The sequence below is a fragment of the Somniosus microcephalus genome, chromosome 6 (assembly GCF_052327205.1).
Source record: "Somniosus microcephalus isolate GS21.2 chromosome 6, FLI_Smic_1.0, whole genome shotgun sequence".
In the NCBI taxonomy this organism is placed as follows: Eukaryota; Metazoa; Chordata; class Chondrichthyes; order Squaliformes; family Somniosidae; genus Somniosus; species Somniosus microcephalus.
In genome coordinates, this window is record NC_140992.1 from 19,842,759 (window position 1) to 19,856,514 (window position 13,756).

Below are 13,756 nucleotides of genomic sequence, written 5' to 3' on the forward strand. Positions count from 1 at the left end.
TCACACCTGCAGTGGCACGCACCTACCACTACAGGAAACTCTTTCTTATCCGGCACCGACGGGACCGTCGTGCTGCTGGTTGATCAAAAAGTCCGGATTACAGAGGGGTATACTTACTAAGGTATGAGAGCCCCGTACACGGCCACAGATCCAGGCATCCCTGTTGCATGGCAACAGGCGCAGGAACCCCGGTTACATGGCCACAGATCCAGGCGTCCCTGTTGCATGGCAACAGGTGCAGGAACCCCGGTTACACGGCCACAGATCCAGGCGTCCCTGTTGCATGGCAACAGGTGCAGGAACCCCGGTTACACGGCCACAGATCCAGGCGTCCCTGTTGCATGGCAACAGGTGCAGGAACCCCGGTTACACAGCCACAGATCCAGGCGTCCCTGTTGCATGGCAACAGGTGCAGGAACCCCGGTTACACGGCCACAGATCCAGGCGTCCCTGTTGCATGGCAACAGGTGCAGGAACCCCGGTTACACGGCCACAGATCCAGGAACCCCGGTTACACGGCCACTAATATGAAGTAAAACTTAACTGAACCTACTCCTGAATTTTGCCAGTTAAGAGAGATTTCTGGTTATTTAGGTGCCGGTAAAAAGAGAGTTTCCTGTAGTTGGCGTTTCACTGGCTCGCAGAAGCTGCAGATCTCCATATCTGTGCCTGCAGCATCGCTAATGCACTCTGAGGGAAATCTGCTTTTTGTCCTGAATTTCCATGGGCAAAGCCTATCTGGTAGTTGCACCCAATTTGCCCAAATGGTTAGTGCCACTGGCACGGTAACCGGTCCATTCTTTGTGGGTGAGCATCGAACAAAAGCACAGACACATTTTCCAATAACAAAATAGTGTTAAATAGATTTGTACTAGTGATTCAGATGTGCACACTACAGTGGCACTTGCATACCTAAGGGCGCTGCCGTATTTCCAGACCCGTCATTAATCTCAACTGGGTGTGTAAAGAGGAGAAACATAGAAACATAGAAGATAGGAGCAGGAGTAGGCCATTCGGCCCCGCGAGCCTGCTCCGCCATTCAATGTGATCATGGCTGATCATCCAAATTCAGTACCCTGTCCCTGCCTTCTCCCCATATCCCTTGATCCCTTTAGGCTTAAGAAATATATCTAACTCCTTCTTGAATATAGTTAATGAATTGGCCTCAACTGCCTTCTGTGGTAGAGAATTCCACAGGCTCACCACTCTCTGGGTGAAGAAATTCCTCCTCATCTCTGTCCTAAATGGCTTACCTCTTATCCTTAGACTGTGACCCCTGGTTCTGGACTCCCCGGCCATCGGGAACATCCTTCCTGCATCTAGTCCGTCTAGTCCTGTTAGAATTTTATAAGTTTCAATGAGATCCCCTCTCATTCTTCTAAACTCCAGCGAGTATAAGCCCAATCGACCCAATCTCTCCTCATACGACATTCCTGCCATCCCAGGTATTAGTCTGGTGAACCTTCGCTGCACTCCCTCCATGACAAGAACATCCTTCCTCAGATAAGGCGACCAAAACTGCACACAATACTCAAGATGTGGTCTCACCAAGGCCCTGTACAACTGCAGCAAGACATCCTTGTTCCTGTACTCGAACCCTCTCGCTACGAAGGCCAACATACCATTTGCCTTCTTAACCGCCTGCTGCACCTGCATGCTTACCTTCAGCGACTGGTGCACAAGGACACCCAGGTCTCGTTGCACTTCCCCTTCTCCCAATCTATTGCCGTTCAGATAATAATCTGCCTTCCTGTTTTTGCCACCAAAGTGGATAACCTCGCATTTATCCACATTATACTGCATCTGCCATGCATCTGCCCAATCACCCAACCTATCCAGATCATACTGGAGTTTCTCGGAGGGAGGGAGCGTTGCTCCTGTTAGCTTGTGTGGTGATTACTGCAGTCGCAAACAGATTTTTAAAACACTTCTGCTTTTAGGTTTATACATAAATTAACTGAAGATTCAAGTGCAGCCGGACAGCCTCATTGAATTACGCTGCTCAAGATGTCGAATGCTAGTAAAACATATCCCAGGTCGGAGAGAAAAACGTTCCCTGGGAAACAGAGGTTGGACCACTTATTGTTCTGTATTGATTTCAGATAAAGAGACTGATTCAATCCTGGGAGATGACAGCAGTGACTCTACCTCAAAAGGGAGCCTTGGGGACCACATTGTTCGTTCTGAGGTATGGAATGTGACTGACTGCTGCTCGGCGCTTCAGGGTGTTTGCATAAAACTCTTGCAGAATAAAGGGATTTTGGATCCTTCTATCCTCAGTATAGTCCAGACTGCATCTGTGATGCACTCCTTCAGATTGATGCATCGATCCTCAGTATAGCGCAGGTTTTCACATGCTGTGCGCTCCTTCAGATCAACACATCTGACCTCCAATATAGTGCAGGCTGTCCACATTGTGCCCTTCAAATTAAGACATCTATCATCAGTATAGTGCAGGTTTTCACATGCTGTGCGCTCCTTCAGATCATTCCCTGACAGATTACAGAGTGCCAAAGCCATGAACTCCCTCAGATCAACCAGTCTTTCAATGCAACCTAGGCTCTATGTAGCATGAACTGATTCAGATATGCTCAATCCTCCCCCCGATACACTACAGGCTGCACATTCTATGGAGGGAGTTCTTGCCATGGAGGGAGTGCAGCGAAGATTCACCAGACTGATACCTGGGATGGCAGGAATGACGTATGAAGAGAGATTGGGTCGATTAGGCTTTTATTCGCTAGAGTTTAGAAGAATGAGAGGGGATCTCATTGAAACTTATAAAATTCTAACAGGACTGGACAGACTAGATGCAGGAAGGATGTTCCTGATGGTGGGGGAGTCCAGAACCAGGGGTCACAGTCTAAGGATAAGGGGTAAGTGTGGTGAAATAAGTCTTATAAGTATATACCTTATTCTACCTGTGTATAGTTTCCTATTGTAATCTATTGTAACCCTGCTGTTTTCTTGGTTGGCCAGGAATGCTGATGTACTGTATACCACTCTGCTGTGCCATTGATTGTCCTGATCTGATTTCGCCCCTGGCTCCGCCTCCTAGTTCACTTCTGAGAAGCTGGTCAGAAGGCTAACATGTGTGTTCTGTTCTGTCCAGTTCTAAGCTATTAAAAGCCAACTGTTTGAGTTATAACTACCAGTCTCTGTAGCTATTTAAGGTATATCAGTAAGCCATTTAGGACTGAGATGAGGAGGAATTTCTTCACCCAGAGAGTTGTGAACCTGTGGAATTCTCTACCACAGAAGGCAGTTGAGGCCAATTCATTAAATATATTCAAGAAGGCATTAGATATATTTCTTAAGGCTAAAGGGATCAAGGGATATGGGGAGACAGCAGGGACAGGGTACTGAATTTGGATGATCAGCCATGATCTCATTGAATGGCGGAGCAGGCTCGAGGGGCCGAATGGCCTACTCCTGCTCCTATCTTCTATGTTTCTATTACCTTTTTTCAGAATGGCCCATCTACCCTCAAATACCTACAGAGTGCTGTGGTAAACCACTTTTATCGTTCACTATCGTTACACTATGGTTATCACTGTTTACACTGTTGTGTCACTACACAAGGTCACCTCTTGTCACGCTGTTATACCTGGGCTGACCACAGCTGACTCCGCCCATGGCTCCGCCTGCTTGCCCAGGTATAAAGGTGGTCGACTGGCTGGTATTCCTCCTTGTTGGACCCGATCACCCACGTGGGTGGGCTCTGTTATTTAGCCAATAAAAACCTATAGTTACTATCTTAACTCGTCGCTTTTCATTGGATGAATTGATAGGTATATCAAGTGCCTACTACACGGTCCCCGCATTCAGATCTATCCACGTAGCCCCAGTTCCGTGACACGGGATTTCATCATTTTGTACTTAAAGATGCTCCAGAACTATGTCAGCAAAAAAAGGAAAAAAAACAACTGCTGGTCACTTTCCTTGTAATGAGATTTTCTGCAACATCTTCACTTGGCATCATTGGTCAAACGCCACCACCTCATTAATTATTCTCTGTGATCTGATTTTCTATCCAGGCCGACAGCCACGTTGAGCTGGTTAAATTTGAACTCCCCCCCACCCCCCCAGTGGCTCAGCCATACTGACCAGGAAGGCCGCAGGTTTAGTCCCTGGTCCGTGTTGAGTTAGCCTTTCCCAGCTGGGGCAGTGGAAGAGGTGTTACGGTTAGCACAAGCGCTCTCCGAGTAGGGAGGAGAAAGTCTTCCAAGGGTTTACATTACATTCCGAATCACTATCCGGCATTTCCAACAACAACAAACAAACAACAGCTTGTATTTTTTATAGCGCCTTTAACGTAGTAAAACGTCCAAAGGCGCTGCACAGGAGCGTTATCGAACAGAATTTGACGCTGAGCCACATTTTAAAAAATTCGTATTTGGGCGTCGCTGGCATTTATTGCCCATCCCTAATTGCCCTCGAGAAGGTGGTGGTGAGCCGCCTTCTTGAAGCGCTGCAGTCCGTGTGGTGAAGGTACTCCCACAGTGCTGTTAGGTAGGGAGTTCCAGGATTTTGACCCAGCGACGATGAAGGATCGGCGATATACTTCCAAGTCAGGACGGTGTGTGACTTGGAGGGGAACTTGGAGGTGATGGTGTTCCCATGCGCCTGCTGCTCTTGTCCTTCTAGGTGGAAGAGTTCGCGGGTTTGGGAGGTGCTGCCGAAGAACCTTTGGCGAGTTGCTGCAGTGCAACATAAGCAGATATTAGGGCAGATGACCAAAAGCTTGGTCAAAGAGTTAGGTTTTAAGGAGCGTCTTAAAAGAGGAAAGAGAGATAGCGAGGCGGAGAGGTTCAGGGAGGGAATTCCAGAGCTTAGGGCCCAGGCAACAGAAGGCACGGCCGCCAATGGTGGAACGATTAAAATCGGGGATGCTCAAGAGGCCAGAATTGGAGGAGCGCAGAGATCTCGGGGGGTTGTAGGGCTGGAGGAGGCTACAGAGATAGGGAGGGGAGAGGCGAGGCCATGGAGGGATTTGAAAACAAGGATGAGAATTTTAAAATCGAGGCGTTGCTTAACCGGGAGCCAATGTAGGTGAAGGGCCTACTCCTGCTCCTATCTTCTATGTTTCTATGTAACAGTACACACAGGGTTAATTGCAGTTTCTATGGGCAGTTTCTGCAGGGAAAATATGTATTTTGCTCTGGCTGGCAAAGGTCAATTAATGTGTGGCTGACTCTTAGGGGGCAAATTTACACTAACCTGCCTGTCGGGGAACGAAGAGATCGGGTACAATGCCAGTTTCACACCCCACCCAACTTTACTCTCCATAAAGTCAATGGGGAGCAATATTGGGCGGGGTGTAAAACCAGCGTTCCACCCGATCCCATGGGATTCCCGCCCAATGTGCTCGGTTAAAATTGCTCCCTTAGTTTCTGTCAGACAAAGGGAGGATAATATGCTAATGTTGATTGATTGTAGAGTCACTGGTAGGGATCTATAATCCTATTTTGAAAGGCCCTTGCAAATTTAACCCTTTTCCCACGTAAAACACTCCTGGTGGGAAACACGAATGTGAAACCTGGCGGGAGCACTATTGGATTGCCGACTATCAACTGCAGGTCAACCATTAAAGAGGAGATTTGATCAGCCATCATTTGCAGGTGGCAGGACTTAGTGGTCTCAGGTCTGGGGCAACTTTTAGAAGACTTAACCACACCTGTGGAAGGTTGGAGCCTCACACCCATCTCCAGTGTGGCTTCCTGGGAAACCCCTCTCGCCACCTTCACTCAGCGCTTCCTCAACTGAGGCATATACCAGAAGCATGGGAGCCATTTACTTCCTTCCCATCTGGGCATTAGAGGAGCTCAAGCACCAGCCGCGGCACCAGCAGAACCAGGAACAGCAGCAGCACCAGCAACAGCAGCAGGAGCGCCAGGCTGCTGCTCACTCACCTGAGGCTGCACAGGCCAGAAGGGGCCGGCGCCTGGAAGCCCGTCGGCGCAGGAGATACCCCCCAAACAGGGTCTACAGACGCAGGGTCACCTATCTCAACATGTTTGAGCAGCAGTGCCAAAGGCGGCTCCGACTTTTGCGAGAGGCAGTGACTGACATTTGCGCAATGCCACAGCAAGACCTGCTGCCCAGAGGACCAGGTGGACAAGCATTACCAGTGGCCGTCAAAGTCACCACCGCACTCAACTTTTTTGCCTCAGGCTCATTCCAGGGATCAGAAGCAGACATCAGCGGCATCTCCCAGGCGGCCGCACACAGTTGCATCACGTAGGTAACCGATGCCCTCTTTGCCCTCGCGCACAATCACATCCATTTCGCCAAGGATCGAGCAAGTGTCATGGTGCGAGCAGTTGGATTAGCTCATCTGGCAGGCTTTCCAAGGGTGCAGGGCGTCGTTGACTGCACACATATGGCCCTTACGGCACCCCATCGCAATCCAGGTATTTTTGTCAACCGCAAGGGCTTCCACTCCCTTAACGTTCAGCTGGTGTGTGACCACAAGAAGGAAATTTTGCATGTTTGTGCCATGTACCCTGGCAGTTGCCATGACTTCTTCATACTGCGCCAGTCTAGTGTGCCTCCACTATTCAGTCCGCCAGACCAACTTAACGGATGGCTACTTGGAGACAAGGGCTATCCCCTTAGGACGTGGCTGATGACGCCATTGAGGAGACCATCCAACGAAGCTGAGGAGAGCTACAACTCCAGCCACATGTCCACCAGAGCCATAATCGAGCAAACCATCGGTTTGCTGAAGATGCGCTTCAGATACCTGGATAGATCAGGTGGAGCCCTGCAGTAATCAGCAGCCAGGGTCTCCAGAATCGTCGTGGTTTGCTGTGCACTTCACAACATGGCACAGCGTCGTGGCTTGCAGATTCCTGAGGACCAAATGGCTCCTCACATATCCTCCTCAGATGAGGAGGAGGAGGAGGAGGGCGAAAACGAACATCCTGCAGAGGCCCATCAACCAGCGGCAGCATTACGCGAGAACATTGCTGCCCGGGATGCAAGGAACGCACTCATCCTGGCCAGATTTGCTTAGCCTAGTCAATCAAACACTTTTGCCTCGCAGCTTCTTACCAGAGCATTGACAATGTCCAAGAACCAGAGGATTCCTAGCACCCCGACCACCATACTGACAGTTGCAAGTATTCCTAAGGCCTCAATGTGGAAGTCCCAATAGCGAAATGACAGACGCCACAACTGCAACATTTGCCATCAGAATTTTTATGTACAATTATGACGTGATGGCATTTTTACACTAAACACAAAATTTTACCCAAGTGACTACCCTTGTGACTACTTGTGCTTTATCTTCCTCTTACGCGTGCTCCTACGTAGTGCTTCCCCTGTGGCTTCAGCAGATGTGGAGGCCCCTTGCTCACTTTCCTGCTGCTCCTGTCTCGACACCTTTGGCAGGCGTCCTCTGGGGTTGCGAGCCTGTGAGGGCTTGTCAACAGTCTGCTGCTCGTGCGGCTGTGCAGGGGTTGAGACGTCTATCTCACTTGGGTGTGGACTCCGGTGGGGCTCTGTCCGAGAGCTCTGCAGTGGCTTGGAGAGGAGCTCCCACTTCCTTGAGGTATGCCACCAACCTCCCTCTCATGGGTCATAAGAACATAAGAACATAAGAAATAGGAGCAGGAGTAGGCCAATCGGCCCCTCGAGCCTGCTCCGCCATTCAATAAGATCATGGCTGATCTGATCCTAACCGCCAATCCACTATCACAGAGCCATCTCCTGAATCTAACAGAATTAGACACACGAAATAGGAGCAGGATCAGGCTACACGGCCCCTGGGCCCGCTCCGCTACCCACAGGGCCATGACCGATCCGAACCTAGACTCATGTCCAAATTCCTGCCCGCTCCCCGTAACCCTTAATTCCCTTTACTTCTAGGAAACTGTCTATTTCTGTTTTAAATTTATGTAATGATGTAGCTTCTACAGCTTTTTGGGGCAGCATATTCCATGGACCTACCACCCTCTGAGTGAAGTAGTTCCTCCTCATCTCAGTTTTGAAAGAGCAGCCCCTTATTCTAAGACTATGCCCCCTAGTTCTAGTTTCACCCATCATCGGGAACATCTTCCCTGCATCCACCCGATCCAACCCCTTCACAATCTTATATGTTTCAATAAGATCGCCTCTCATTCTTCTGAACTCCAATGAGTAGAGTCCCAATCTACTCAACCTCTCCTCATATGTCCATCCCCTCATCCCCGAGATTAACCGAGTGAACCTTCTTTGTACTGACTCGAGAGCAAGTATGTCCTTTCTCAAGTATGGATACCAAAACTGTACGCAGTATTCCAGGTGCGGTCTCACCAATACCTTGTACAACTGAAGCAATACCTCCCTATTTTTATATTCTATCCCCCTAGCAATGAAAGCCAACATTCCATTGGCCTTCTTAATCACTTGCTGCACCTGCATACTAACCTTTTGAGTTTCGTGCACCAGGACCCCCAGATCCCTTTGTACTTCAGTACTTTCAATGACCATGTTTTCCATACCCTGGCGACTAAGCTCCTCCATGGCCGTAGCCCTCCTCTCCTCTACTGTAGCCATCCTCTCCTGTACGGTAGCCAGCCTTACCACGGAGGTAGCAATCGTTTCCACAGAGGTAGCCATCCTTTCCGCGGTGATGCGTTCATGCGCCAATGACTCCACAAAGGATCTGCTCATGTTCGCTATGGACTCCTCCGTTCGCTCCACACTCGCCGCGACCCTAGAGACAAAACCTGCCAGAGACTCCTGCATCTGTGCCTGGATTCCATCACCTCTGATCTTATGGATGGACCCAGAGGCAGAGGGTCGACATGCTGCTGAGCCAAGCTGGCAGAGTCCTGCGCCCTCCGACTAGGACTCTTCACTGCTGCCCCTGTCTCCACAATCTGCTGATGCTCACTTGTGAGCTGTGATATACCAGGTGACAACACTACTCTATGTCCCGAAGGTCCCACCGAGGTGTGAATGTCTGCGCTGGTGCTGGGTGCGCTGAATTCTGGTGACGCTGCGCCCTCAGAGGTTGCAGCTTCCTCTGAGGAGTCTGGCTGCTCAGCCTCTTCTTCCTGGCTAGGGGGGACGGATGCTTGTGATGGTCCTGTGGGGGAGTAAAGGAAGGAGTCAGAGATGTGATGCAAAGGCTACATACACATAACCTTTTGCAGATGCTCATAAGTCCATCTGTTACAGCTTCACAATCATTATCAGCGACTCATGCAATGTCAAAGAGAGAGATGGGAAACTTTTCTGTCACCAGCTTGCTGTGTTGCACCCGTCTGTCCGTCCCCCATGCGCGAATCATCCTCAATGCCCATAATTTCCAGGACAGCCTCCTCCCAGGGGGTGAGGTGGGCTAATGAGGCTGTCCCTCCTCCTGTCCTGGCTCGCTCTCTTTTGTTGTGAGCTCTCTTTTCCTGCAATGAGGGAGACAAGTGGAGGTTGAGTGAGAATGAAGGAGTGAGTGTAGAGATTGCATAGCACAGATACTTAGAAGGAGACAAAGATGGCGTGAGGTTGCAAGACCAAGGGCCCTCCCTGTGTGTTGTCAGTTGTGTTCCAAGCATCAGAGTGATAGGGAGTGTGAGGGCTGCATGGTGGAATAGTTATGTGAATGTGAGCATAGAGAGAGAGGGAATGGGTAAGGGTGCATGGATGTCAGTGTCAAGTGGGATGTGGAGGAAGAGATTGCTAAAGCTGAGTGCTGGTGAGGAAAGGCAATGGAGATCAGATTGAGGGTGATGGGAAATTTATACTCACTTTTCCAGTGCGCTGAAGGTCATGAAATCTTTTCCTGCACTGTATCCAGGTTCTGCGGGTGACTCCCAAGGAGTTGACCTTCTCAGCCATCTGCATCCACACTGCCTTGGTCTGAGTGGGAGGCCACTTCCTCCCTGATGAAGGGAACAGCACCTCCCTGTTGGCCCTAGCCCCATCCACTAATGCCTGCAGTGCCGCCTCGTCAAAGCGAGGAGCTGATCTTGCCCTCCCGCTTGTCATTTTTGCTGCAGCTCCCTCACACTGCACAGTCAAGAAGCTTGTCAGTCTGCAGAAGAAGCAAGGCTTGCTGTAGACCTTAAATGCAGCAGCAATGATGATGTCATCGGAGGGGACTTTCAGTCATGAAAAACCCATTTGCAAAGGCATCCCACACGCTGGAAATCAATTGGCCAATTGAGTTAAAATTGCATCAATCTCCCACATCCATTTAGATTCGTGTGGGAAACATGAAATTCGGATAACACGACACCATCCCACACCTGAGTTAAAATCCAGCCCACAGTCTCTGTCGCAGGTGGGGCAGATGGTGGTTGGGTTGAAGGGGTAGGTGGGTGGGTGCTTGGGTTGACGTGCGCTCCTTGCGCTGCTTGCTCCCGGCGAAGAGACTCGAGGTGTTTTGTGCCTTCCCGGATGCTTCTCCTCCACTTTGTACGGTCTTGGGCCAGGGATTCCCAGGTGTCGGTGCGGATGTTGCACTTTTTCAAGGAGGCTTTGAGGGTGTCCTTGAAGCGTTTCCTCTGCCCACCTGGGGCTCTCTTGCTGTGTCAGAGCTCCGAGTAGAGCGCTTGTTTTGGGAGTCTTGTATCGAGCATGCGGACAATGTGACCCGTCCATCGGAGCTGATCGAGCGTGGTCAAAGCTTCAATGCTGGGGATATTGGCCTGAGCGAGAACACTGACGTTGGTGCGCCTATCCTGCCAATGGATTTGCAGGATCTTGCGGAGGCAAGATCAAGTTTTACAGTGACATAAAGTCATGCCTATTTATTATTATGCATTGGCCAAAGACATGAGCTGTTAATTTGCTTTGTAGTCTCTTTGTGTGCTTTTTCCTGATAGTAACTGTTGTCTCTTTATTTAAGTTTACAGACGATATGAAATCTGGGAAGTTGTTTGGATCTACCCTTTACACGCTGCCCAGTGTTGGACCACCTACTATTCTGGCTTATAAACAAGAGTCCAAAGAGAAACCGGTTAACTACAAAGCTATGAGTCCAAAGGTACTTTCTTTATGATCTTTCATGATCGTCCCGGCAATACATTCTGCATTGAATTATACTTTGGGATTATGATGTTCCCTAGCGCCTGAGGCTATAGCCGATGAACCGAATGCGAGAAATTTAATTCCTTATATGTAAAAGAAAGAAAGACTTGAATTTTATATAGTCAGGACGTCCCAAGGCGCTTTACAACCAATTTTTTTGGAGTGTAGTCACTGTTGTCATGTAGGAAACGCAGCAGCCAATGTGCGCACAGCAAGATCCCACAAACAGCAACCAGATAATGACCAGATCATTTGTTTTTAGTGATGTTGATTGAGGGATAACTATTAGGGACACAGGGGAGAACACCCCTGCTCTTCTTCGACTTTTTTATTCATGTCCGCCTGAGGGCACTTCCTTAGTTCTACACTGGAGCATCAGCCTAGACTTTGCTCTCAAGTGGGACTTGAACCCACAACCTTCTTGACTCAGAGGCGAGAGTGCTACCTCCGAGCCATGACTGACACCTGTTATAATATTGGCCCAGAAATTCGGGTCCCCACGGGTGAGTACACACGGGGTACTCACGCGTAGGCCCAACGAAAGTGCCGGTTCCGTGCATGCACTGCGCATGCGCGGGAAACCGACACTTCCGTTCCCCTGAAAGAAGGGGTTCAGTGGTCGAACGCGTGCGCCGGAGAGGCAGCGCGTGCGCATCGAACTCCCAGTTTTTTTGCAGGTTTCTCCGGGAGGGTAAGTCTCCAGGAGTTACACTTTTAAAAAGCAGGCGCAAGGCCTGCTTTTAGCAAGGTAAGTGGTGAATTAATTAAAATTAAAACATTTTTTCTACAGGTTTATTATTTTTAAATAAATACTTTAAAGAAAGGTAAGTTTATTTTTAGCCCCGTTAGAAAATGTAATTAATTTTTTCACAAATTTAAATTATTGTTTAAAATAATTACTTAATGTAATTTATAATTTATTTTAAAAATGTGATTTTTTTTAAAAATTATTTGCGGTTTTAGTGATGTTTTGGGGCTTATAGTATTTATAGGTTTGACAGCTCTTCCTGTCAAACTTATGAATGAAGCATTCCCTGCTACCATTGGCTCTCCATGGCCCACGTGATCCCAGGGGATGCATCGAACTAACTGCGCCCCTGGGATACGCAAGCACTGCACACCGGCAGCTGGAGCAGGCCCAGGATCGGAATCCCACGCGGGCCCACAGCTCAACAGCCGGCGCGGTAGGTAAGTGCAGGTCGGGGGCTTGCACACCCGCGGGAAGCCTCCGACCCGAATTTCTGGGCCATTTATCGTTGTATAACGCGCACAAAGCTGAACTGCTGCTTCCAATACCATTTGTGAATCACCTCCCCCAAACCCTAGGCAAATTTATTAGACAAGTGATCTTGTTTTTTTTGCACCACCTTGGCCATCTGAGATACTTTGTAGTTGTTGCTTTCTGACAGGGGAACACCAAGCACAGTTTCCCTCTGGACAGAGAATATAATAGGTAATAAAGTATTCACGGGTCCTATTCATGGGCACTGATGGGGCATAATTGATGTGAGTATGAAGCTCCAAAAACATCTCGCTTCCTTGCCCAGGTGAAACTGGCAATTTCTGCGTCTTAAATATTGCCGGGTAGAGTTTCTGCTGCAGGTGCACTCAGCCACCCGGGTGCAAATTGCATTCAAAATTGCGCTAGTTACATAGAAACATAGAAGATAGGAGCAGGAGTAGGCCATTCGGCCCTTCGAGCCTGCTCCGCCATTCAACGAGATCATGGCTGATCATCCAAATTCTCGCACCCGGTCCCTACACCGACAGCCATCCCACCCAAGCCCTATCCCTGTAACCCCACGTATTTAATCCCCCCTAACACTAAGGGTCAATTTTTATCATGGCCAATCAACCTAACCCGCACATCTTTGGACTGTGGGAGGAAACCGGAGCACCCGGAGAAAACCCACGCAAACACGGGGAGAATGTGCAAACTCCACACAGACAGTCACCCGAGGCCGGATTCGAACCCAGGTCCCTGGCGCTGTGAGACAACAGTGCTAACCACTATGCCACCGTGCTGTGAGAACCGAAAGTTGTGAGAACTTTCTTTTTCTCAAGTTTCCGCTCAAAAGCATTTGCATATCGCCGAAGGTAAAAATCTGCCACAAACCAGTGCAACCGGGCAGTGCTTTAGAACGTAATTTAGAAAAAAAAATGTTTTGCTTTAAAAAATATTCCTTGATATATTTAAGCGTGGTAACTTGGTGCAGTTTGATTAATGCAGCTGAAAATGGGTTTATCGCAAAAAAATCAGCATTTTCAATCAGAGTGTCTAGCCCAACACCTGCGAGTAACCCGATTTTAAACAACTGAAAATGACTTTAAAAACTATACAGAACCATTTGCTAGTTATATTGGGGTACAGTAGCCAGTTTCTTAGTAAATTTTAAATAAACATATATTCAAAAGCTTTTAAAAGGTGCCTATTAGTGTCCTTGTGCCCAAAAAGAGCCTCCTCGAAGGCCCGCAAATGGGCGCAATGAGCGGAAACGCAGCATGGTGATTAACTCGATCTGGGGGGCGTGGCCAGTTTTGTGGGCGGGGCCGGCTTCTAGCCCGATGATTTATAAACTAGCGCCAAAGATCGCGGAAACTCGATTCGTGCTGGACGTAATTGCCGCTTAAAATTCCACGTCTCTCGCGCTGGTTTGGCCGATTCTGGGCGAATTGCGCCGAAGGAAAACAGCGCCACCTAGCGGAAACTCACAGGTCGCATTTCACACCCAGACAA

At 49.0% G+C, this 13,756-nt stretch overlaps 1 protein-coding gene across 1 annotated transcript in view; it reads left to right on the top strand.

Annotated features, from left to right (window-relative positions):
• LOC147115516 (glutamate-rich protein 6-like) overlaps positions 1-13,756 on the top strand; it is a 56,047-nt gene that overhangs the window by 13,430 nt on the left and 28,861 nt on the right. The window contains exons 4-5 of the mRNA XM_085989812.1: positions 2,103-2,188; positions 10,838-10,975. Of these exons, the coding sequence (XP_085845938.1) occupies positions 2,103-2,188; positions 10,838-10,975 (224 nt within the window). The remainder of the gene's footprint in view (positions 1-2,102; positions 2,189-10,837; positions 10,976-13,756) is intronic.